The following is a 26,012-nucleotide window of genomic DNA, read 5'->3' on the forward strand; positions in this document are numbered from 1 at the left end:
CATAGTAGAGCATAGGACATCAAGTGTCATCGAATGCAAGTTAAGAAGTAGGACAGTCATATTTCAGAGCCCAGGCGGGTGCAGCCGATCAAATGCAACAGAGGGGACTCGATCAAATTACAATAGGATAGGCTAGAATGGAAAGTCGATTTCTAGCAAAATCAAAAAGCATCATCAGGCCAACATGAAAGCCTACATCAGACATCCAAAAGCATGTGGCGTCTGTTGCAGTCATGCACATCAGCTCCACGTCAGAACCCAAAGATCCAATCATGGCGCAACTCACATGGATAATATGTCAAATGCTGAACCTTAGTCATTCTACGAGTACTGCAGTAGAAGTGAAGACCTCTGAGATCCAATCTCCGAGTGTTATCACCATAGCTCTGATTTCCACTGTTAGAATGAGCTCTGATGGTATTAGGGCATCCCAACCATTTGTCTTCCATCGGAATAATAGGATTGTTGATGTTCCATGCCGGGATACAAATCTGCTGCCTTCTCACTATCCGAAAATGTTATCACAGCAATAGTATCCCCAGTTACCCACCAAGCAGCTAGTCCAGACAGTTGTGGCTCAATGGCAAGGTGATTGTGAATTGCACTGGAATACACATCTACATTTTAAAAAATCATCTGCTATGTGGATGGATTTCTAACGATATCCATAATATGCCTATAAAAGTTTTGGGGGTGGGAGAAGAAGGGTATGAAAGCTTACAATCTTATCAAATCGCACCTCCAGCAGCTAATTCCAATTACAAGCAGGATCGGTGGCTGTTGCATTTGACCATCTAGTTATCTTAATCTCTTGGACCTGTCCTGAGCCCAACACAGAGATGTAATTACAAAGAAGGCACAACAACGCTTTCTCAAAAGTTTAAAGAGATTCAGTGTGTCACCAAAGATCTATCTCCTACAGATGTAGAAAGTATCCTGACGACTTGCATCATGGTCTGCTATGGCCATTCCAACGCACAGGAACACAAGAAGGTGCATAGACTGGTACCCTCAGCCCAGTTCATCACAGGCACAGCTCTCCTCATCATCAAAAGCAATTACGAGGCGCTGCCTCAAGACGATGGCATCTATCATCAAGGATTCCCATCGTCTGAGCCATGGCCTCTTCTCACTGCTACTCTTGGCAGGGAGGTACAGAAGCCTGAAATATCACTCTTGCATGTTAAGGAACAGTTACTTTCCTGTAATGTGTAGAAACAATGAACTGCAAATGCTGGTTAACAAAAAAGGACAAAGTGTCAGATTAACTCCTTGCTCGCGCCCTCACCCTCTCCACGAAGCAAGGATAGAATTTCCCTGGTCCTCATCTTTCACATCACCAGCTTTTGCATCCGACATATCATCCTCATACATTCCTGCCCCCACCAATGTGGTGATCCCACCAGCAGTTACATCTTTCCATTCCCCATCACTTTCTGCCATCCGCAGAGACCTCTCCCAATACAACTCTTTGGTTCACTCTTCCCTTTCCACCCAAACTACCCCATCCCCAGGTACTTTCCCCTGCAACCGCAGGAGATGCAACACCTGTCCCTATACCTAGTCTCTCACATCCATCCAGGGACCCCAGCAGTCCGTTCAGGTGAGGCAGAGGTTCATGTTCACCTCTTCTAACCTCATTTACTGCAACTGGTGTTCCTGGTGCCCTCCTTTACAACGGTGAGACCAAACGTAGACTTGACCACTATTTCGCTGAAAACTTGCACTGAGTCCACCAAGATCTACTGGATCTTCCTAATGCTAACCATTTTAACTCATCTCATTCCCTTACTGACCTTTATGTCCTTGGCTTCCTCCATTGATTGGGTGAGGTCACATGCAAATTGGAGGAAAAGCACTTCATATTGCACTTGGGTAGCTTGAAACTCAACGGTATGAACATTGAATTCTCTGATTTTGATTAACATACCAATACCTCCACCCCACCAAGTTCTCCCCTCCCTTTCTCCCTACATTCCTTCCTCTGGTTTCACAATTCGCAGCTCTTTTATCCTAATTTCAGACCTTCAGTCTTATCATCTCTGGCCTTTGTCCAACCATCTACCTATCCAAACCCGCCTCACTGGAATCCATCTATAACTTGTCAGGCTATGTCCTGCCCCTCCTCTTTTCCAGCTTTCTTTCCCACTCACCCCATCACTATCAATCTGAAGAAGGGTCCTGACCTGAAACGTCACCTATCCACATTCTCCAGAGGTGCTGCCTGACACACTGAGTTACTCCAACCTTTGTGTCTATTTTTCTGCAATGATCAGTTTCTTGAACTGAGCGGCATAACCCTAATCTTCCCTCGGCAACTGAACACTGTGGACCACCACATGCATTACCATGGTCTTTGTTTTCTTTCTCATTTCAACTTCTGTAAGTTGTGTATGATTTATGTTTCTGTGTGTTTTCTATGTACCTGTGATGCTGCTATAATCAAGATTTTCATTGTATCTGTACCTCACTGAACTGTAGAAATGACAGTCAACTCAACTTGATTTATTTTGAAATTCCAAAGCAAGATGGAAATTCATGCCTCGTCTTCAAAGTAATATTAACCTATGATCTGGACTTCACTGTTTCAATGATTTACTGCTGCAACCACTTTTTTTCACATAAACCTCCGAAAGAATGTTCAGCAGATCACTTTCCATTTGCTGTAATAAATTATTTTAAAATAAATCAGTTTTAAAAATTAGGATAAATCTACTACCTAAAGTGGTTGTTTAATATATTTGAGCAAATGTTTGTTACCGAATATATAATCAACCAATACAATAGTAACTAACCACCAAAGGACTTAACTTTGTGAAACCAGAAATATTTTGACACATTCTCCTAGGGTCGCCACCTTGTCGTGGTGGAGAGACTAGCGTGTGCCTAAGATCCTCAGAGCTAAACCATCTGCAGCTATGTTCCTAGCAGGGTCAGCCATGACAGGCAGGTCAAGGGGGAGGTGCCTGACATGTGTGGGCCAAGCATCACAACAACTAAGAATGCTGAAGCAGGTGAGACTCCCATCCATTGTGGAGTCTATGCCCTTGGACATGGGCCTGTCTTTGCCAAGGACTTTGTGCTGGCCATCCATGCATCACTCTCCCCATGTTAAATTGTCATGCACAGTGTCCACCAAGAAGGACATATCATCTCAAGACCCAACAGGAGGACAATCCAACTCCACTTTGATTGATCTCTGATGATAATTTTGACACCTTTTAAAAACAGTAATCGTTCATTCCAAAATCTTCATTCTGCAGCTCCATCTCTGGACAAAACTAATTTCAACTGATATGATTGATTGGCAGGAAACAAAGAGTAGGGATTAACGGGTCCCTTTCAGAATAGCAGGCAGTGACGAGTGGGGTACCGCAAGGCTCGGTGCTGGGACCGCAGCTATTTACAATATACATCAATGATTTAGATGAAGGGATTAAAAGTAACATTAGAAAAATTGCAGATGACACAAAGCTGGGTGGCAGTGTGAAGTGGATGCTATGAGGATGCAGGGTGACTCGGACAGGTTGGGTGAGTGGGCAGATGCATGGCAGATACAGTTTAATGTGAATAAATGTGAGCTTATCCACTTTGGTGGCAAAAACAGGAAGGCAGATTATTATCTGGATGGTGTCAGGTTAGGAAAAGGGATTTGGGGGTCCTTGTTCATCAGTCAATGAAAGTAAGCATGCAGGTACAGCAAGCAGTGAAGAAAGCTAATGGCATGTTGGCCTTCATAACAAAAGGCGTTGAAGCAAAGAAGTCCTTCTGCAGTTGTACAGGGCCCTAGTGAGACCACACCTGGGGTACTGTGTGCAGCTTTGGTCTCCAAATTTGAGGAAAGATATTCTTGCTATTACAATTACATTACAATTACAATTACTATTTATTTGTTGTCATTTGAACCTCATTGAGGTTCAAACAAAATTTGGTTTCTGCAGTCATACACACAAGAAAAAGAACCAAGACACAACACAATTCACACAAACATCCATCACAGTGAATCTCCTCCTCACTGTGATGGAAGGCAAAGTCTTATCTCTCCCCTGCACTCCTCATTCTCCTCCCGATGTCAGAGTCAAAGCCCCCGGCGGGCGATGGTATGTGTCCCGCGGCCATTAAAGCCGTGCCGGGTGATGCAAGTCCACGCTCCGGGTCTTGATGTTGGAGCCCCCGGCGGGAGCTAGCAAGTCCCGCGGCCATTTAAAGCCGTGCCGGGTGATGTAAGGCCCCGCTCCAGGTCATTCTCAACCCCGCAACTCGGGCGGGAGAAGTCGCCATTGCGGAAGCCCCAAAAAGCGGTCTCCCTGCAGGGACCCGCGGGCTCCTGGTGTTACTGTCCACCAGACCTGCGGTTGGAGCCTTCGAATCTCCGGAGTCGGGCCGCAGCAGTTCGCCACCACAGCTCCTCCCGCTCCGAACTCGGCCAGCTACGCGATGGTGGGTAAGTCCGCAGCTCCGTGACTGGAGCCCCAGGTCGTTCCGGTTGGAGGCCGCTCCATGGTGCTAGGCCCCAACGACAACGGAGACACGACAGAGAAAAGGTCGGGTTCTCCGTGCAGGGGAAAGATTTTAAAAGTACCCCCCCCCCACCCTCACACACATACCCAGTTTTTAAAAAAAGCACTTTAAACTACATTCAAACGAGACAAAAAATAAAAAAACGACAGACGGACTGCAGAGGCCGTTGCGATTGAGGGGGTGCAGGTAGGTTCACAAGGTTAATTCCCGGGATGGCGGGACTGTCATATGTTGATAGAATGGAGTGGCTGGGCTTGTATACTCTAGAATTTAGAAGGATGACAGGATATATTATTTAAACATAAAAGATTATTAAGGGATTGGACACACTAGAGGCAGGAGATATGTTCCCGGTGTTGGGGAAATCCAGAACCAGGGGCCACAGTTTAAGAATTAGGGGTAGGCCATTTAGAAATGATATGAGGAAAAACGTTTTCACCCAGAGAGTTGTGAATCTGTCGAATTCTCTGCCTCAGAAGGGAGTGGAGGCCAATTCTCTGTATGCTTTCAAGAGTTAGATGGAGCTCTTAAAGATAGCGGAGTCAGGGGATATGGCGGGAAGGCAGGAACGGGATACTGATTGTGGATGATCAGCCATGATCATATTGAATGGCGGTGCTGGCTTGAAGGGCCGAATGGCCTACTCCTGCACCTATTGTCTATTGACTGAGATGTACTTCTACATTAATTACATTAAATAGCTGTCGTTTCGAAGTACCTGTGGCTTCATTTGTGTTTCTTTCCTTCTTTACTGATCCAGTCTGGCCTTTGTCTTGGGCTTTCTTAAAGGAACTATTGGCGGTTTTTTTGTTGTTTGCCTGAAAAATAACCAAAATTCAGAAGAGAAACAAGTTAAGGCTCTCTTCAGGCACACTGCTATTAAATCCTCCTATTAAATCAGAACAAGTTACCTACAATTTAGTTTCACTATCATTGCAACATGATCAGTGTTCAAAGTCATTAGTTATGAAGATTATAGCATATTCCAGCATGACCCCACATGGAGTTTAATGTGGAAATCTAGTAATTGATGCCCAGTAACTCACATACACACTTGGGGAAATATATGATTTTACTGAAGCCAATTAACTAACAAACCTGTACGTCATTGGAGTGTGGGAGGAAACCGGAGCACCCGGAGAAAACCCACCCAAGTCACGGGGAGAACGTACAAACTTTCAACTCTGCACAGACAGCACCCCTAGTCAGGATCAAACCCAGGTCTCTGGCGCTGTAAGGCAGCAACTCTACTGCTGTGCCCCAATGACTGTTGTGCATTTTGTAGATGATAGCTAATAAAGTAATGATATGTTAGAGTGGAATTAATGATATGGTAGTGAATGGCCACTAATCAAGTGGACTCAACCAGATCCTGATGTGTCTTATTAATGTCAAAAGGCAAATCATTTGCTCCATAATATCCAGCTTCTGACCTGTTTTTGAAGACACTATATTTATGTGAGCTTCTGGTCATGCTGAGCTACGGGAGATCAGGTTAGTTAATGCGGACCGAGCGGAGGTGTTCGGCGAAACTATCACCAAGCCTACTCTTGGTCTCACCAATGTATATAAGCTGACATCTAGAGCGGCGGATGCAATAGATGAGGTTGGAGGAGGTGCAGGTGAACCTCTGTCGTACCTGGAACGAGTGCTTGGGTCCTTGAATGGAGTCGAGGGAGGAGGTAAAGCGACAAGTGTACCATTTTTTGCGGCTGCAAGGGAAAGTGCCCTGGGAGGGGGTGGTACGGGTGGGAAGGGAAGAATTGACCAGAGAGTTACGGAGGGAGCGGTCTTTGCGGAAAGCAGACAGGGGGGGAGATGGGAAGATGTGGCGAGTGGTGGGGTCACGTTGGAGGTGGCGAAAATGACGGAGGATTATTTGTTGTATGTGACGGCTGGTGGGGTGGAAGGTGAGGACTAGGGGGACTCTGCCCTTGTTACGAGTGGGGGGATGGGGAGAGAGAGCAGTGTTACGGGCTATTGAAGAAACCCTGGTGAGAGTCTCATTTATAGTGGGGGAGGGGAACCCCCGTTCCCTGAAGAATGAGGACATTTCCGATGCCCAGGTGTGGAACACCTCATACTAGGAGCAGATGCGGCGTAGACGGAGGAGTTGGGAGTAGGGGATGGAGTCCTTTCAGGAAGCAGGGTGAGAAGAAGTGTAGTCTAGATAGCCATGGGAGTCAGTGGGTTTATAGTGGATGTCGGTCAGAAGTCTATCACCTGAGATGGAGATAGTGAGGTCAAGAAAAGGTAAGGAAGTGTCAGAGATGGTCCAGGTGTATTTGAGTGCCGGATGGAAGTTGGTGGTGAAATGGATGAAGTCAGTGAGTTGTGTGTGGGTGCAGGAGGTAGCACCAATGCAGTCGTCGATGTAGCGGAGGTAGAGGTCGGGGATGGGGGCCTGATACGTCTCGAACAAGGATTGTTCGACGTACCCTACAAAGAGGCAGGCATAGCTAGGGCCCATGCGCGTGCCCATAGCTAAGCCTTGTATTTGGAGGAAATGGGAAGAGTCAAACGAAAAGTTATTAAGGGTGAGGACCAGCTCCGCTGGGCGGAGGAGAGTATCTGTCGACGGGGATTGGTTGGTTCTCCGGTCGAGGAAGAAACGGAGGGCTTTGAGACCCTCCTGGTGATGGATGGAGGTGTAGAGTGACTGGACTGAATGGCAGTGCTGGCTCGAAGGGCCAAATGGCCAACTCCTGCACCTATTGTCTATTGTCCAAGGTGAAGATGAGGGGATGGGGGCCTAGAGAACGGAAGTCCCGGAGACGACGGAGAGTGTCTGAGGTGTCTTGAACATAGGTAGGGAGGGATTTAACCAGGGGGGATAGGATGGAGTCAAGGTATGTGGAAATAAGTTTGGTAGGGCACGAACAGGCAGAGACACAATGGGTCTACCAGGACAGTCAGGTTTGTGGATTTTGGGGAGAAGATAAAATCGGGCCAGGCGGGGTTGGGGAACGATGAGGTTGGAGGCTTGGGGGGGCAGGTAACCGGAGTGGATGAAGTCAGTGATGGTGCTCGAGATAGTGGCCTGGTGCTCGTCTGTGGGGTCTAGGTCCAGGAATAAGTAGGCGGAGGTGTCTGAGAGTTGGCACGGAGCCTCAACCTTGTAGAGATCAACGCAGATATAGGTAGGTTTTCTTCTATTCTGCTACAGCTTATCTCAAATGTTGAATGCTGGGAATGATTTATCACTGTAGTGGATAGGTTTGTTTGCTTGAAATCTTGTCAAATTTACCGCATGTTATCTTCTTTCAGCCACAGATTTATTTTCAATTTGTCTGGCTTGAAGGATTTATTCTCACATGTAAACACATCGATCTTAATTTATTTCCTAAATATGATGCATTATAACATTATTTACCACGTTACCATACTCTCCTCAAATTAGTCAAGTTATGATCACTGTATCTTCCATCAACATTAGAATCTGCAAGATAACTTATTTATGGTATAATAAATAAAGAGATCCTGTACACATATTACGCTCTATTAGGTGATACTATACAATTACCTCAATATGCGGAGTGTCTCCCAACTGTAGATTATTGAACATTGCTGCATAATCCCCATTCAAGATCATTAACTCTTCATGAGAACCTCTCTCGGTTATACAGCCATCTTTCATTAACACCACTTCATCACAGTTGACCAAATACTGCTCAAAATAGGCAAACAATCAATCAGTTTATTTTTGCATTTTACATTTCACTTCACATTCTTTGAACAATCTTCTTTGCAACAATATTTTAGAGTGCAAAAGTATAATACCATAGTCTGTCAACACAATGCTATCAGAACTATCAGAAACCATCTTTGCAAAATAAAAAAACAGAAATTTACCAGTGTTGGTAAGTTTACTCTTGAAGTGTAAAACAAACATTTTCTGTTTTCTTGCCTTCCACCTCCATTTGGCCTAAGGTACAATTTTCACTTGACAAGCACCATCACTATACTGCAATACATATTCTTGAAAACAAACTTTTCTAATTAACATGCAAACTATATTTTAATGTTAATTTACCATTTTTGAAGACTGATTAATATAGTAGATAACTTTCCACTGTAAATTTTCACCCACTAAACTAATTTTGGCCATAACATAACAGTGGGATTTGATGGGAAAAAAATGGACTCAACACGCACTTAAAAATAAATGAACAACTGGCAGCCTTATCAGGAAGAAAACGCCTATTTAAAAAAATAACCATCAAAGTTAAAGCTAAAAGGGAAAGAAATGTTACAAAAAACAATAATACATTGTCAATTATATCAGAATTAACCAAATAAGGAAGCCGCTTCAGTGAAGGTTTAACTGTTATATTACATTGCTAATAATCAACATTCGTCCAAACTGCTCGCATAAACAAGTACAAAATGGGAATTCAGTTGAAAAGACTTACATTTCAAGTCAGCTTCCAGCCATCATGTTTCTGTCAGAGTGGGCAATCAAGGAAAAACTGCAATGCTTAACAATAGCAAGCAGTATGTTTTAAGTCACTACTCTGCAAATTGTATGAAGTTGAACCTGGCATTTAAGAATGTCACTGGTCCAAATATTAGGTGCTACACGAATTAAGTAAGTCTTATTTTACATATTTCTGAAGGAATTAGCTGTATCAGGAGATAAAGAAAGATGCACTTTATCATTTAACCAAAGGCACAAGTCCAAAGAAGAAATGTATAATAACAAAGATACTTTTCTAAAAATATAAGCTCATTTTCCAGTTCACGCCAACTAATTGATATTATTTCTTAAATCACTAAGTAACAGAATGCTTCTTGGGTATAATATCCTTCCAATGTTACTTTCTTGATGCAGAAGATCCAAATGATTCGAAACAGTGGGTATTTTGGTGTTCAGCAACATTCATTGTGGATATCAGTTACCTGAAGAAAATCTAGCTCCATTACACTACATCTAGGCTTGCAAAGTTTAACCACATATTTGAAAGTACAACAGTCCATGGTCATTTTATATGCTGAAAACAATCATCTAAGGACTTTTTGTCCATTTTCTCCATTCTTTGAAAATATTGAGACAAATTATATAACAGTGATCACATTTTAAAAATATCTTTACTACAACCAATGTTGTTGGGGAAAATAATTCTGCTAATGAAATAACATTTGGTAGTGTCTCCTGGCATTCTTATATGAAAAATCCCTTACCAGGCTTTTTGGATTAATTGTTAAAAATAAATGGTTATTCTCATCCCCCAGTAGAGATGGCGAATGTCTAGTTCAAACTTAAATTACTATTGCGTTTCAATTGCCATTCTTTTCATCGTAATGTCCTTCTGTGTCTTCTCTGGTTTCTCTTCAATATCAAACATATGCTTTTCATTCAATGAATGTCCCTATCATGCTCAACCTCCCAAAATAAAATTATATTCCTGTGTTTTAAGAGTCTGTCTGTAATTTCCCCTATTGCTTAATTATCAACTAACCGCTAATGCCTTATGAACAACCTACTTGATCTTTGTTTCCATTTTGTTTGGGTAAAATTTGCGAAATAGCAAACAGATAAAAGTAAGCAGCATTGTTGTACTCAGTGAAAATCACACTGTTAAAATCTTAATCTTCAATTGATCCAGTAGTAACAATCAGAAAGGGAAATTTTAAGTTCCAAGTGCCGGATTTGAAAATTAAATTTTCAGTAAATATACATACATATCCATAATTCAACGCACCTGAAGTTGGTGGGTGATAAAGAGAACAGTCTTCAAATTCAGTTGCTTTTTAATTACATTATTAAAGATGTAATTTCCAACATGAGCATCTAATGCACTGAGTGGATCATCCAAGATATAGATACTTCTGTCACTGTATAAAGCACGTGCCAAACTTATCCTCTGCCGTTGTCCTCCACTTAAGTTAGCCCCTCGTTCGCCTACCTGTGTGCCAGCAAATGGAGGAAAGCTATTAGGATTAGGTTTTTTTACATTATCTTTCAATTCTGAGACAGCTGTTTGGGGTGACGCAAGAGATTGCAGATGCTGGAATCTGGAGCAACAAACTATCTGAGAACTTCAAGTTTGGGATGGGGGTCACGTCCTTAAAAATGAACTTTTCAAGTCAAATACTTCATAAACTGCCAAACCAAATGTGTTCTGTTTTTAATTTCAGATTACCTGCATCAGCAGATTGTTTGATCTTCAAGTAACTCTGCAGTGAAACACAATACAGTTACAGTAAATTAAAACAGCACTTTTCATACCTGTGTCATATCTCCATTAGGCAATGTTGCAAGATCGGGCCTTAGGCAACACACAGCAAGAACATTATTATATCTGTGTTGAAATAGAGGACAGATTTAACATTGTTAAATAAGTCACAACTTTAAAAACATTTCAGATCTTCCCAAAAATGGTTGTTCCATATTCACCAATAAATTGGCACAAATATTAACAAATATTGCATGTATTAAAAGGGCTAATTGAACAAGCACTTTGTGAATTACTGTATACAAAATTCAGTGGAATTAAATACAATATAGGATGTTATAATATTTTATTACTTTCTTGCATCAAGTTTAAAGGTAACTTTTTCTAGCCCATGACTGGTCATCCAATTATTGTTGTTATCTGCTAAGTACCTGGAAATCTCAGCTTTATTTTCATGCTGAGACAAAATAGAAATCCACCTTCTGAAAAAGCAAAATACTGCAGCTCCAAATCCTAAATGAAACAAAAATTGCTGGTAATACTTAGCAGGCGAGGTGACATTTGTGGAGAGTGCCAATCAAAGGTCAATTACTTGAAAGTTTACTATTCCCTCTCGACAGATGTTGCCTGACCTGCTAAGTGTTTCCAGCATTTTCTGTTTGCTCATTCTGGGCTATCTCCAGGCTGATTTTTGGGAAAACTATTGTCTGCTGGAACTTTGATTTCACTATCTGGTCTGCTGCCTGTCCTTTGCTTTTTAGTCCTGCCGCCAGGAAAATTTCACTATGCTATCAGACAGATCTTATTTACTTGCTTATTCGCATTCAACTCTGCTTTATGGCCCATTCTACAAAATGCCAGTTGTTCTTCCGAAATGAGCCAACTCTCACCATCTCTATTCATCCCTCTTCCGGTGTGTTTTATCCATTTTTGACACTTAGTGATGGAACTATTTATCAACCTGCACAGCCTCACAATGACTCACTGTTCTCTGCTCTCCATGGTTTATGGAAAACATCCAGCATCTAAGTAATCATCTCAGTTTGTTCCTGGAGTCACTGAGGCGCAACAATCTCTAAACCTGTACATTGGCTAAATGGTACTCAGAATTAATTCCAACCATGAATTTCATTCCACATGGGGCCTTACTTTCAACTTTGGATTTTCGCTCATTATTTCCACCCTATGTTCCATTTACAAATTGATCCAATTACCTGGATCACTCATCCATTTTCACTCCAATCTACATGCAAACATTGGACTTCCATCTCCATTGCTTTTGTTTCATAATATAATATCACTTCTCTGCTCCTATCTCTTTCACTTGGTCATGGCTTCATTTATTTATTTCTTGTTGGATGCCTTGCACAATCCACTCATCCTCACCACACAGATCTGTGCTTGAAAGGCAACAGAGTAAACTGCTGTTTTTATTCCTCTTCCTAACCATTCTGACATGCAGATTTAATGGGGAGACAATAGTTTCAACTCACTCCAGTAAGTGCATATTATGGGCTCAACCAGTTGATCATCAAATGCTATCACCCTCTGTCCAGATTGGCTACCAGGAATACATTTGAATATCTCCTTAACATCTGGATCTTGCAGATTCCACATACTATCAATGCCTTCAAGGTGATGGTGTGCTCATCATTAAATCTCACCTCCATTACATCCAATGCTCCGATGACACCTCAATTTTTCTGTGAAAACCACTGCTTTCCATCAATGCCCAAATCCTCAGCAGCTATTTCTCTGTGTGAAAGCTAGGATCTTTCACATTTAGACACTGGCTGGAGTAGCTCAGCTGGTCAGGCAGTATCTCTGTAGAACATGATAGGTGACACTTGGAGTTGGGACCCTTTTTTAGACTGATTATGAGGGGGGGGGGGGAAAGCTGGAAGCAATGTCCTTTCATCTCTAGCCGTTGTCCAACCATCTGCTTATCAAAACACCCTCTCGCCTGTGTTCACCTGTCAACTTCCATACTTTGTCCTGCACCTCCTCTCTTCCAGCCTTCCTCCCCTTCCCCCCATCTCCAGGGATGCAGGCCTGACCTGCTGAGCTACTCCATCAATTTGTGTCTTTTTGTAAACTGGCATCTGCAGTTCCTCGTTTCTGCTATTTCACATTGTTGGATTCTGCACCAAGTAAGTTGCACATTCTTAGGCTATATGACTACTGACAAAGCGCAATTATAGTGCAGCTTTAAATTTGCAAAGAGACCTCATTGCACAAGAGCATCATAAGATAAAATATCCAGAGAGGGTGCAGAGCGAGGAACAGGGAGGGACTGTGCAAGGCAGAAGAAGGTAGTGGAGTGAAATTGGAGAGAGAGAAAAAGGATACACAGATACTTTTAAAAAGCATGATGTCTTTCCAGAGTATGCCGACTTGCTGTTCCCACATTGACCCTCCTTCATCTTGGAGTCTAGTGGTGTGGTCCACTGACTGCAGATGCAGAGGCCCCAACCCCAAGTTACCCTGGCAGCCAATAATACTGGGCAGAATGGCAGGCCTGGTGCTTTTCCACTGTGAAGCCTGTTGGTTTTAATAGCATTTATGTGTCAATGCTAATCAAATATTAGCATTGACTTTTGCACAGTTGCAACCATAACAACTGATTATATATAGCAATTTCTGCATTTAGCCAATTGATACAATACGAAATACTTCAATTTGACTAACAATTTCCTTATTAATTCCAAAATTGTTACCTTTCTTCAATGTACGCGTAGTTAAACAGAATATTCTCTCTAATTGTGGCACTCTGAATCCATGCTTGTTGAGCCACATAGGCAAAATTTCCATCAACTGCAATACTTCCTTCCATCAGGGTCATCTGGATAATCAATGAAAAAGCATATTTTCAATGGTGATGTTAAAGTGAAGGAGTAAGAAAAGACACATCTCATTCTTTTCCCCTGGTTTCTTTACCATTCCTGAAGTAGCTATAAAGAACATGAGAAATCCATTTCCAAAATGGTATTGATACTTTTCAAAACCAATCACACCACAATTTTTCATACTTGCTAAAATTTAAAATCGCGGCACTTAGTTTAGGATTATTATTGTCAGATGTACCAAGGTCCAGTGAAAAGCTTTGTTTTGCAAGCTGCCCAAACAGTTCAGATATACCATACAATCAGTTCAAACTGGGGTCAAGGAAGGAGCATTCACGTCGCTCTTTCCACCACTACGCACAAGAAGCGCAATAAATGCAAGACGCCATTGTATGCAGATGCCGAGAAGTGTGTTCAGCTCTGGCTGAACAATTTCTAATCTTGTTATGTGGGCTCGATAAGAAGTTCAAACTCGAGTACAATAGATAGAGCAAAGGGTAGATAGAGAATATAGTTCTCAGCATTGTAGCGCATCAGTTCCTTGGACATAGTCCACTGCCTTCACTGGGTAGAGGTGAACCAAATAGTACCCTAGCTTATGGAAGGTTCATTCAGAAGCCTGATAATGGAGGGGGAAAAAGCTGTTCCTGGGACAGTGGTGTGAACTTTCAAGCTGCTGTACCTTCTGCAGAGGGGAGAGCAGGGAAAATGAGGAATGACCAGGGTGGGACAAGTCTTTGATTACTATATAGGAAGGAACTGCAGATGCAGGTTTACACCGAAGATAAACATAAAATGATGGATTAACTCAGCGGGACAGGCAGCATCTCTGGATACAAAGAATGAGTGACGTTTGGGGTCGAGACGTCGTCAGCCTGAAGAAGGGTCTCAACCCGAAATGTCATCCATTCCTTCTATTCAAAGATGGTGCCTGTCCTGCTCCAGCATTTTGTGTCTATCTTAAATCTTTGATTACGTTGGCTGCTTTTCCAAGGCAGCGTGAAGAGTAGATGGAGTCAATGGTGGAGAGTCTGGTTTGTGTAATGCACTGGGTACATCTACAACTCACTATGCAATTCACCAACATTAACTAACTCCAATGATTTCTGGAAATGCTAATTGTAGCTCCTAGTTTCTCTGAGCTAGAGATCTATTAACAATTAGACAGGAAATTCAAGCTTTTCTCATCCTCCTACTTTCTCCAGCCACACAATTCACAACGTTTCTATCCCCGAGCTTCACTCTTCACACCTGTTGTCACCTCTGGCCTGTGACCTACAATCTGCCTATCAAAGAAAAACCCTTGCCCGTGTTCAAGTATTAAAAGCCATGCTTTGTCCTGCTCCTCCTCTCTTCTAGCTTTATTTATCCAACCCCCCCCACCTCAAATCAGTTTGAAGAAGGGTCCTGATCCTTCAATGTCATCCATCCATGTTCTCCAGTGAAGCTGGCTGACCCACTGAGTTACTCCAGCACTTTAACATGTATATCAATATCTTTTCTTGAATACAGCTACAAGAACTGCATCATATTTCAGTTTTTTCATAAATGTTTTGACATGTCAATTCCAGAATTGCCATCTCACACTACCTAGATACTTTCAAAGGGTTAATCTACAATCATATCATCCTTACTCAGTGCCACCACCCAATTTGTCTTGGTCTATATCCATTGATAATACTTTCACATTATGTGTTTGTATTTATTATCTGATTCATTTTTTTTCTCATTGCCATCTGACTGTCCTGGAATGATCTGGAACATCTGTGGAATCTAAGTTCCTTGGAACCATCATCTCCAAGGCTCAGCACTTCAACTCCCCCTCCCATTCCGACCTTTCTGTCTTGGGCCTCCTCCATGGCCAGAGTGAGGTCCTCTGCATCATCACTAATTCATTACTCTTGTAACCCCATCACCACCACCGACCAAGAGAACTAGATACTTTCTAGTTACTCTAACTAGGCCCCTTATAATTTTATACAATTGAAATAAAATTGAATACTCTTTACTCTCCCTACACCACCGACTCCTCTGTTAAGCTTCATGTTTGCGGACGACACAACCCTGATTGGACTGATCCAGGATGGGGAGGAATTTGCCTACAGACAGGAAGTGACACAGCTGGCATCCTGGTGCCTTTGCAACAACCTGGAGCTCAATGCTCTTAAGACAGTGGAATTGAAAGTAGACTTTAGAAGAGCTCCCCCTCCTCTCCTCCCACTCACCAGCCACATCTGTGGAGTCTTTTAAGTTCCTTGGAACCATCATCTCCAAGGATCTGGAACATCTGTGGAATCTAAGTTCCTTGGAACCATCATCTCCAAGGCTCAGCACTTCAACTCCCCCTCCCATTCTGACCTTTCTGTCTTGGGCCTCCTCCATGGCCAGAGTGAGTCCCATCGTAAATTGGAGGAGCAGCACCTCATATTTTGCTTGGGTAGTTTACACCCCAGTGTATGAACATTGACTTCTCCAAATTCAGGTAGTCCTCCATCCTTCCCCTCCCCCCCACAGCCCACTGTCTCCGCCTCTTCCTTTCTTCTTTCGGCTCCCCCCACCCCCACATCAGTCTGAAGAAGGGTCTCGACCCGAAACTTCACCTATTCCTTCACTCCATAGATGCTGCCTCACCCGCTGAGTTTCTCCATCATTTTTGTCTATCTCCAAGGACCTTAAATGGGGAGCCACCATCGACCACAGTCAAAAAGGCACAATAGAGGATGTACCTCCTGCGGCAGCTGAGGAAACACAATCTGCCACAGGCAATGATGATCCAATTCTATACTGCCATCATAGAGTCTGTCCTCACCTTCTCCATCATAGTTTGATTTGGCCCAGCCACCAAGCACGATACCAGAGGCTGCAGCAAATCGTTCGATCAGCTGAGCAAGTTGTTGGCTGCAACCTTGACAAGCTGTGCACTGCAAGGGCCAGGAAGCGAGCGGGTAAGATCATCACTGACCCCTCACCCTGGCCACAAACTCTTTGAAGCACTTCCCTCTGGAAGGCGACTCCGAACTGTCAAAGCCGCCACAGCCAGACATAAAAAGCTTTTTTTCCACGAGCAGTAGCTGTAATCATCAACCAAACGTCTGTAGCCTCATTTTGCTCTGGTATTTTATTTCATTCACATGTTTAAACTATAATACAATACAATACAATTTATTTGTGTCATTTGAACCTCTTTGAGGTTCAAACGAAATTTGGTTTCTGCAGTCATACACACAAGAAAAAGAACCAAGACACAACACAATTTACACAAACATCCATCACAGTGAATCTCCTCCTCACTGTGATGGAAGGCAAAGTCTTATCTCTCCCCTGCACTCCTCATTCTCCTCCCGATGTCAGAGTCAAAGCCCCCGGCGGGCGATGGTATGTGTCCCGCGGCCATTAAAGCCGTGCCGGGCGATGCAAGTCCACGCTCCGGGTCTTGATGTTGGAGCCCCCGGCGGGCGCTAGCAAGTCCCGTGGCCATTTAAAGCCGCGCCGGGCCATGTAAGGCCCCGCTCCAGGTAATGTTTTATTCTTAATGTTTCATGTTTTATTTTTAATTGTTTACTGTATGTCGTGTTGTTAATAGCGAGCGGAGCACCAAGGCAAATTCCTTGTATGTGTACATACTTGACCAACTTATTCATTCGTTCATTCAGGTCTTCTCTCACCCTCCTCCATTCATAAAAAACAGCTAAGTACAATTTTAAAGTAATCAACAAACTGATTGTTATCATGTACTTTCTGTGTTCTACCATAGATAAATATGATCTATCCAAAAACATAAAGACCTCAGCTGTATCCACCTATCACTTGCCAGATTTTGTCCTGCCCCTCCTCTCTTCCAGCTTTCTTCCCTCTCTCCCCACCACAATCAGTCTGAAGAAGGATCCCGACCCAAAACGTCACCTATCCATGTTCTCCAGAAATGCTGCCTGACCCACTGAGTTACTCCAGCATGTTGTTTCTAAGTATGGTCTGCAATGTTTTTGAAACTCCAGCTACTCTCAGATTGAATAGTTTAGTTTGGACTCTTATCAAGTATTTGAGCTAACTTTTGAAAGGATTGCCATAGGCTTAAGAATGACTTAGATAACTTCAAAGTCTGCTGAATTTTCCATGTTGCCTTTGTACTTTAGACATTTAATTAGATCCCTTTAATTGCCCGAACCATGGTGAATGCTAGTAAACCAATAACAGTGCAAATGAAGTGGAGTGGGATCTAAGTGGTGATTAAACACTCCTGTAATATTCAGACACCCTTAGAGTCTTAGAGGGAAGGGAGCAAATGGGAGCCGAGGGGGAGAGAAAGCTGAAACTTGATAGAAATCAGAAACCAGCACAGTTGACTGTGGCTGTTCAATTGCTAAACTCACCATTGACCCAGTAATGGAGCAGCAACATGAAAAAATGGATTTGGATGCATTTTACACCCAGTCCTCAGAGTACTGAGAACATGTGGATAAACAGCAACTCAATTCATTTGACCCCAAGGAAAAAGGCAAGTGCAAACACTTTCATTTATCTTATATCGATGCTTTTAATTATATATTGGAGTTTTAACATGCTTTTAGTCATTTAATTTTTTATGTTATTATTCAAATCCATTTGACTAGTTCCTAAATTAGTCTGATTTTCAGAGAAATTTAATAATGTATGAAGCCTTTGTCAGCCAGCAAATTATCAAAGATTATCACCACTCAAAGCCACCCATGGTACACCAGTCATTGAAAGTAGGCATGCAGGTGCAGCAGGCAGTGAAGAAAGTGAATGGTATGTTAGCATTCATAGCAAAAGGATTTGAGTATAGGAGCAGAGAGGTTTTACTGCAGTCGTACAGGGTCTTGGTGAGACCACACCTGGAGTATTGTGTAGAGTTTTGGTCTCCTAATCTGAGGAAAGACATTCTTGCCATAGAGGGAGTACAGAGAAGGTTCACCAGACTGATTCCTGGGATGTCAGGACTTTCATATGAAGAAAGACTGGATAGACTCGGCTTGTACTCGCTAGAATTTAGAAGATTGAGGGGGGATCTTATAGAAACTTACAAAATTCTTAAGAGGTTGGACAGGCTAGATGCAGAAAGATTGTTCCCGATGTTGGGGAAGTTCAGAACAAGGGGTCACAGTTTAAGGATAAGGGGGAAGTCTTTTAGGACCGAGATGAGAAAAATATTTTTCACACAGAGAGTGGTGAATCTGTGGAATTCTCTGCCACAGAAGGTAGTTGAGGCTAGTTCATTGGCTATATTTAAGAAGGAGTTAGATGTGGCCCTTGTGGCTAAAGGGATCAGGGGGTATTGAGAGAAGGCAGGTACAGGATACTGAGTTGGATGATCAGCCACGATCATATTGAATGGTGGTGCAGGCTCGAGGGGCCAAATGGCCTACTCCTGCACCTATTTTCTATGTTTCTATGTTTTTCCACCACCAGATGCCTATTGGATGCAGGGAAAGTGGGGATGGGGTGGAGGTCAACTCATCCAGCACCAAGTATCTGCAGAAAATCCACACAAGCAGGTGAGTGACAACCAAGGGCAACAATTAGGGCAGCACGGTGGCACAGCGGTAGAGTTGCTGCCTTACAGCGCTTGCAGCACCGGAGTCCCGGGTTCAATCCCTACCACTGGTGCTGTCTGTATGGAGTTTGTACGTTCACCCAGTGACCACATGGGTTTTCTCCGAGATCTTCGGTTTCCTCCCCACACTCCAAAGGCGTACAATTTTGTAGGTAAATTGGCTTGGTATAAGTGTAAATAGTCCCTAGTGTGTGTAGGTTAATGTTAATGTGCGGGGATCGCTGGTCGGTGCGGACTCAGTGGGCTGTAGAACCTGTTTCCGCACTGTATCTCTAAACTAAACTAAAGTCTGGGCAACAGGCTGGGTCCAGAATGATGTGGCTCAATACTTACATATCTATGTTTCTAACGCAACCCACCCAAGTCGCACCAGCTTCTCGCTCACACCTAGCAAACAGCTAACAATGGCCTGTTTCCTTTATCATCGTTACTTTTTGCATATCTTTTATTCATTTCTTCTATAGCTCTCTTCGTCTATATCTCTTGTTTCCCTTTCAACTGATTCTAGTTCAAAGAAGGGTCTCAACCCGAAACGTCACTCATTCCTTCTCTCCAGAGATGCTGCTTGTCCCGCTGAGTTTCTCCAGCATTGTGTCTATTTCTGATCTGTAATTATCAGACTCATTTAAATCGACATGAAGCATTAGAAGAGCAATTATGAAAATCAAATTATACATTTCACTTTCAATGATCCAGGATTAAAATGTTTACTCCCATGCTAAAATGTTTATGAAAATTAAATTGTATATTTTGCTTAGTTATTCAGAATTAAAATGATAATGAAAATCAAGTTTTATAGACGTGATTTTGCTTTATAAGACAACGTCAAGGAAATAAATAAAGTGGTTAAATAAATAACCTTTAAGAAAAAAGTGTTATAATTCTACCGATTGCAAACATTTTATTGATCATAAAAACTTGAAAATACACTACCTGGCCTAAAACAGCAGAAATCAGGGACGTTTTGCCAGATCCCACGCTGCCACAGATTCCAACAAGCTTCCCCTGTCAAAAATTGCATTGATCAGTTTGGCATCTACACAATGAATATTTGTCAAGAGGGTTAGCAAAATCAGTTTAAACAAATTACAAAAAAGCCACTAATTTATCGTATTGGTTGTTCAAACTATAAGCTTTACAAGTTGGTATATTTGATAAAACTATAACTATTAATAGATCAAGTGGGACCCGTTGGGTCCTGTCCCCCAATTGGGGGGGGGGGGGTGCGAGCAGCATCACAGGGGAGGGCAGGTCCCTGAACGCAGTATTGCACCACTCACCCATAGGTCCCCCTACTCAACACTCCCTGGAGGGGGAGGGGGCAGAGAGGGAGGGTGGCAGAGAGGGCGATGGGGGGGGGGGGGGGGGGGGAAGAGAGAGGGAGGGGGGGCAGAGAGGGAGGGGGGGCAGAGAGGGAGGGGGGGGCAGAGAGGGAGGGGGGGCAGAGAGGGAGGGGGGGGCAGAGAGGGAGGGGGGGCAGAGAGGGAGGGGGGCAGAGAGGGAGAGGGGGGCAGAGAGGGAGGGGGGGCAGAGAGGGAGGGGGGGCAGAGAGGGAGGGGGGCAGAGAGGGAGGGGGGCAGAGAGGGAGGGGGGGCAGAGAGGGAGGGGGCAGAGAGGGAGGGGGCAGAGAGGGAGGGGGGCAGAGAGGGAGGGGGGCAGAGAGGGAGGGGGGGCAGAGAGGGAGGGGGGCAGCAGAGAGGGAGGGGGGGCAGACGAGGGAGGGGGGCAGGAGGGGCAAGAGGAGGGGGGCAGAGAGGGAGGGGGGCAGAGAGGGAGGGGGGCAGAGAGGGAGGGGGGCAGAGAGGGAGGGGGGCAGCAGAGAGGGAGGGGGGCAGAGAGGGAGGGGGGCAGGAGAGGGAGGGGGGCAGAGAGGGAGGGGGGCAGAGAGGGAGGGGGGCAGAGAGGGGAGGGGGGGACAGAGAGGGAGGGGCAGAGAGGGAGGGGGCAGCGGCAGAGAGGGAGGGGGCAGAGAGGGAGGGGGCAGAGAGGGAGGGGGCAGAGAGGAGGGGGCAGAGAGGGAGGGGGGGCAGAGAGGGAGGGGGGCAAGAGAGGAGGGGGGCAGAGAGGGAGGGGGGCAGAGCAGGAGGAGGGGGCAGAGAGGGAGGGAGGGCAGAGAGGGAGGGGGGCAGAGAGGGAGGGGGGCAGAGAGGGAGGGGGGCAGAGAGGGAGGGGGGCAGAGAGGGAGGGGGGGCAGAGAGGGAGGGGGGGGGCAGAGAGGGAGGGGGGGCAGAGAGGGAGGGGGGGCAGAGAGGCGGGGGGGCAGAGAGGGAGGGGGGCAGAGAGGGAGGGGGGGCAGAGAGGGAGGGGGGGGCAGAGAGGGAGGGGGGGCAGAGAGGGAGGGGGGGCAGAGAGGGAGGGGGGCAGAGAGGAGGGGGGCAGAGAGGGAGGGGGCAGAGAGGGAGGGGGGCAGAGAGGGAGGGGGGCAGAGAGGGAGGGGGCAGAGAGGGAGGGGGCAGAGAGGGAGGGGGGCAGAGAGGGAGGGGGCAGAGAGGGATGAGGGTAGAGACCCCACCCCATCTCCCTCCTTCTCATTTCCCTCATCCTCCCATTCCCTGCCCCGGCACCTACCCAGGTCGTAGAGCAGCTCCAGGGCACTGGAACTCGGCCTGGTTCTCGTACTCGGGTCGGCCATGGCTGTAGATTGCAGCCGTCAGCTCGGCCATCACTTAGGCTGCAGTCCAGGCCCCGACTTCATCTCCGGGCTGGTCCCTAACCCAGGCTGGTCCTTGGTTCCACGAGTGTCTTCTTTCTCAGCTCCGATCACGGCACCATCTCGAGCCCCGGGCTCGGCCCTCACTCCAGCACCAGGCCCAGACCCGAGCGAGACCGCAGACCCGGGCGGGAGTGGACTCGAGGACTGCGACTGGGCCACGCCTTGGGGTGGTGGTTTCCAGAACATCCAATCATGGCGCCCCCCCCTCCCTACTGCGAAGAGCCGGAGAGTCCCGTCCTGCCTTGCGAGTGCATTGTGACATCATTCGGATTTGTTTTTGGGCTGTTTTTAAAACTTTAAACGATTAAAAACTTCGGAAATATAGGTGGGGATGCGACGAGATTATGTTTATTGTCTCGACGGGAGAAATGTGAGTAGAATGTGTGAAAATGGGAAGGCTGTGGCCTAGCTTTTGGAAGAAAATGGGAATTAACCAGATATTGACACACACACACACACACACACACACACATGACAAAGAGTTTTAGTATTATAGAGATAGTTTAAAACTTTGGCTATTTAACATATATGGACACCTATCATTTCTTGTGACAATTGTATTTTTCTTACCTTTTCAATGCTAAGATTGATCTTGTGCAGTGCCCTCTGTAATCTTGGATTGCTCAAAGAAATGTCCTTCTCATCTGGGCTGGGCTGTTCATCATTGTTTGTTAGAAGACATCCATTCTGCTCAGTTAAAGGACCATTTTGTTCATTCTGTTGAATTTTCTTTGTTTCTTTTTTCCCTTTAAATTCACGTTTGTCCTTTTTCAGTTTGGGCGTCATCTTAGGTGAGGACTGAACACTGGAGTTTGGGGAGTCCCAAGCCAGAGTAGCATTCTGCAGTTCTATGGCAATTTGGGAACATTCTGGCTTTTTTCTTATGATGTGAAATTCTTCCATTAGAAATAAACTCTAAACAGGTTGAGGAGGTGTAAAGTTATGACACCTAGGCAATGCACAATAAGCCAATGGCACAGGCAGCAATACACAGCAGCAGGTTAAAGGAAGTGATGCTGAAAACCAAATGTAGCTCATTAGGAGCAACTAACTCCATTACACCCTAGCAAGGTTCAAACAGATGGAACATCATTAAAAAGGTGTGCTTATCTACTTTTTCCATTGTAATAGAACATTTGATACATTTAACTGCACTTAATGTTTTGATATGTGTCTGCTTACGATATAGGTAAAATTAGCACATATTAGACGGAAAAAGATGTGTTGGGATCAAAAGCAAGAATGATTTATTTCCAAGAAAGGTCACTGAATGATTTACATAATTATATGCGCTAGTCTGAGCATGTGTGAGAATGAGTACAGCTCATATGCATAGATTACATGGATATTATCACACTTAATAAATTAACCACACTGTCCTAGTGGATACAAATACCTATTTTAGGTCAATCCTCCTTGTGTTGTATCCCACTTACTACATGGGGTATTTTCAAAAAAGATCTGACAACTCAAAACCAGGCATCCACAAAATATTGTTGACTCTCAACAGTAACAGAAATGTACAACGTATAACATTATTGTCCAGCACAATCCTCACTTTACCATGTGTTGGAAGGAACTGCACATGCTGGTTTAAACCGAAGATAAGACACAAAAAGCTGGAGTAACTCAGCAGGACAGGCAGCATCTCTGGAGAGAAGAAATGGGTGACGTTTCGGGTCAAGACTCTTCTTCAGACCATTTACCTCAGTTTACCATTATCGTTAATCTCTTGTATCAACCCTGGTTCAATGGGTAGTGCAGGAGGGCATGACGAGAGTTAAACCGTGCAGACACAAAAACAATGAGGTTTCAGCCTCATGCACCTGTAATACAGGATTATGTGCATTCTAAACCACAAAATCATCAAGCAGTAGGCAGAGCTAAGGGATCTCACAACCATCAAATCAGATTGACATTTTGCAATCCCACTACACCAAGCCATCAAATGTGGTGGACAATTGAACAGTTAACAAAAAGAGGCAGCTCCAAGAACATCCCCACCCTCGACAATGGCAAATGCCAGCATGCAAGTGTGATAGAAACCACATTCAGCCAGAAGTGCCAAATAAATTATCCATCTTAACCAGTTCCTGGAAAACCATCATGGAGGCCAATCTTTAACCAATTCAATTTACTCTACATCATTTTTTTTTTAAAAGGCAAAGAACATTAGATACTGAAAGGGGTATGGGTCTAGACAACATCTCAGCCAAAATACTGCAGATACCAGCTCTACAATGAGCTCTCTGTGCTAAACTGCTCGAGTACATTTACAACACTGGCATCTACTGGTCATTATGGAAAATTGCCCTGTTCACAAAAAGAGGACAATTCCAAACCAAGTAATTACTGTCAATCTACTCTTCTCGACAAAAGTGATTTCAACCAGTGAAGAATGTTCTCATTAATTTCAATTATACCTCAACTTCCTGATGTCTCAACATCAAATGTTGTCATTATATAATTGGCAATCACTCATTTACCACCTCTGAAATTCAGCTCTCATTATCATTTGGATCAAGACTGTAATTAAGTTTAAAGCATAGTGATCTTGACAGAACTCCAAATGTATATCAATGAGTATCTTCAAACCACTGTCTGAGGATGTCCTCCATGACACTGTTGATGACGGAGATAGATTGATGAGATGGTAACTGGTGAAATTAAATTCATCCTGCTTTTTGTGGCCAAACTTGAGCAATTTTGCATATGGTCAGGGAGATGCCACTGTTTTGGTTGCACCAAGGCTGGTGGTGAGACTAGTTCTGGAGCAGCTTGGCTACAGAACCTGGTAATTGCAGACTACAGCCTTTGCTGCATCCACTGTATTTAGTTATTTCTTGATATCATGTGGACTGAACAAAATTAGCCAGTGATGGGGCAGGAAAATCAGGAAACAGAATTGCATTAACCACCTAACACTCTTGATTGCTGGCGGTTGCAAACTGCTCAACCTTTTCTTCGTACTCAAGCATGGCGTTTCCTTCTCATGTTAATGGTTTAGCTGGTCACCCAAACTCACAACCAGATATGGCAAGACTGCATGATCATCTGACCCAATGAATTGGGATCGCATAGTTGTCTAGTGTATGCTGCTTCAGGCATACTATTCTGCATTTGTCATTGAACCAAGGTTAATCCCCAGTAATAGTGCAGTAAGGGATATACGATGCCTGATAACACATTGGTCTGAATTTAATTCTGATATATTGTAGTAATTCACCGAAGCCTAGTTTTGAGGAGGTCCAAAAGACTGCAGATGCTGGAACCGTGAATAAAAAATTGAACTGCAAGAATTCAGTAGGTCAGACAGCATCTGTATAGAACTTTGAAAGCACGCACCACCAGACTCAGGAACAACTTCTTCTCCTATGTTATCATTCTTCTGAACCGTCCTTTCATAAACTAGGCTACTGCTGATTCCCCTCTATCCCAATTGTGGACACTGCACTTTGTCTCAAGAACAGGTGCACTGCAATGCTGAGAACTATATTCTGCACTCATTAACTTCCTCTTTGTTCTACCTATTGTGCTGGAATTTGATATGGTTGTATTTATATTTGGGATTATCTATCTGATTGTATAGAGTGCAAAACAAACGCTTTTCCCCTCGTGACAGCGGTAAACCTAAATGTGTAGAGGGAAGTGAACAGACATTTCTTGATGAATGTCTTGAAGAAGGGTCATGACCAAACACTTTGTCTCTACATTTCAATCCACAGATGCTGCTGAACCCACTAAAGCCCCCATCAGTTCGTTTTTTGTTCTAGTTTTGAGGAGCTCGATCCATCCTGAATCTGTCCTGTTTAACATAGTGGTGGTAGCACATGGCAAGAGAGCTTTATTAATGTGAAGATGGAATATGATCTTCACAAGGACTTCACAAGGTGGTTATTCCCAACACTTAAGATCCTCTTAATTTGCAGCAGAAACATTGATTAAAAAGGTCCAGTAGGTTTATCTTTCACATTGGTACCCCCATCATCTCTGTCAAATCCTATCAAGCAGCAATGTAATTTAGATTTTTGGTAAGTCTGTCAGTAGTGGTACTCACCAACAACCTTTTATAAGGACATTTGATTAAGAAGTGTTTAATATTAAATGATTCTCCAAATATTGAACCGTAACAATTTGATTTAAAATAACAAATTGGTTTTCTAATACTGCAGTAATCTTAGACAAAT

The 26,012-nt window shown here is 44.0% G+C and overlaps 1 protein-coding gene across 8 annotated transcripts in view; it reads right to left on the reverse strand.

The window, feature by feature from the left end:
• abcc5 (ATP binding cassette subfamily C member 5) overlaps positions 1–26,012 on the reverse strand; it is a 103,849-nt gene that overhangs the window by 29,654 nt on the left and 48,183 nt on the right. For 7 of the 8 annotated variants that reach the window (XM_033032140.1, XM_033032138.1, XM_033032141.1 and 4 more), the window contains 7 exons: positions 22,396–22,740; positions 20,046–20,117; positions 13,415–13,539; positions 10,751–10,823; positions 10,224–10,427; positions 8,045–8,188; positions 5,240–5,339 (listed from right to left, as the gene is read on the reverse strand). In XM_033032140.1, coding sequence (XP_032888031.1) covers positions 5,240–5,339; positions 8,045–8,188; positions 10,224–10,427; positions 10,751–10,823; positions 13,415–13,539; positions 20,046–20,117; positions 22,396–22,740 — 1,063 coding nt within the window. Of the gene's footprint in view, positions 1–5,239; positions 5,340–8,044; positions 8,189–10,223; positions 10,428–10,750; positions 10,824–13,414; positions 13,540–20,045; positions 20,118–22,395; positions 22,741–26,012 lie in introns of those variants that run through there. The other variant, XM_033032144.1, reaches the window with a different exon arrangement.

This window comes from Amblyraja radiata, chromosome 13, assembly GCF_010909765.2.
Source record: "Amblyraja radiata isolate CabotCenter1 chromosome 13, sAmbRad1.1.pri, whole genome shotgun sequence".
In the NCBI taxonomy this organism is placed as follows: Eukaryota; Metazoa; Chordata; class Chondrichthyes; order Rajiformes; family Rajidae; genus Amblyraja; species Amblyraja radiata.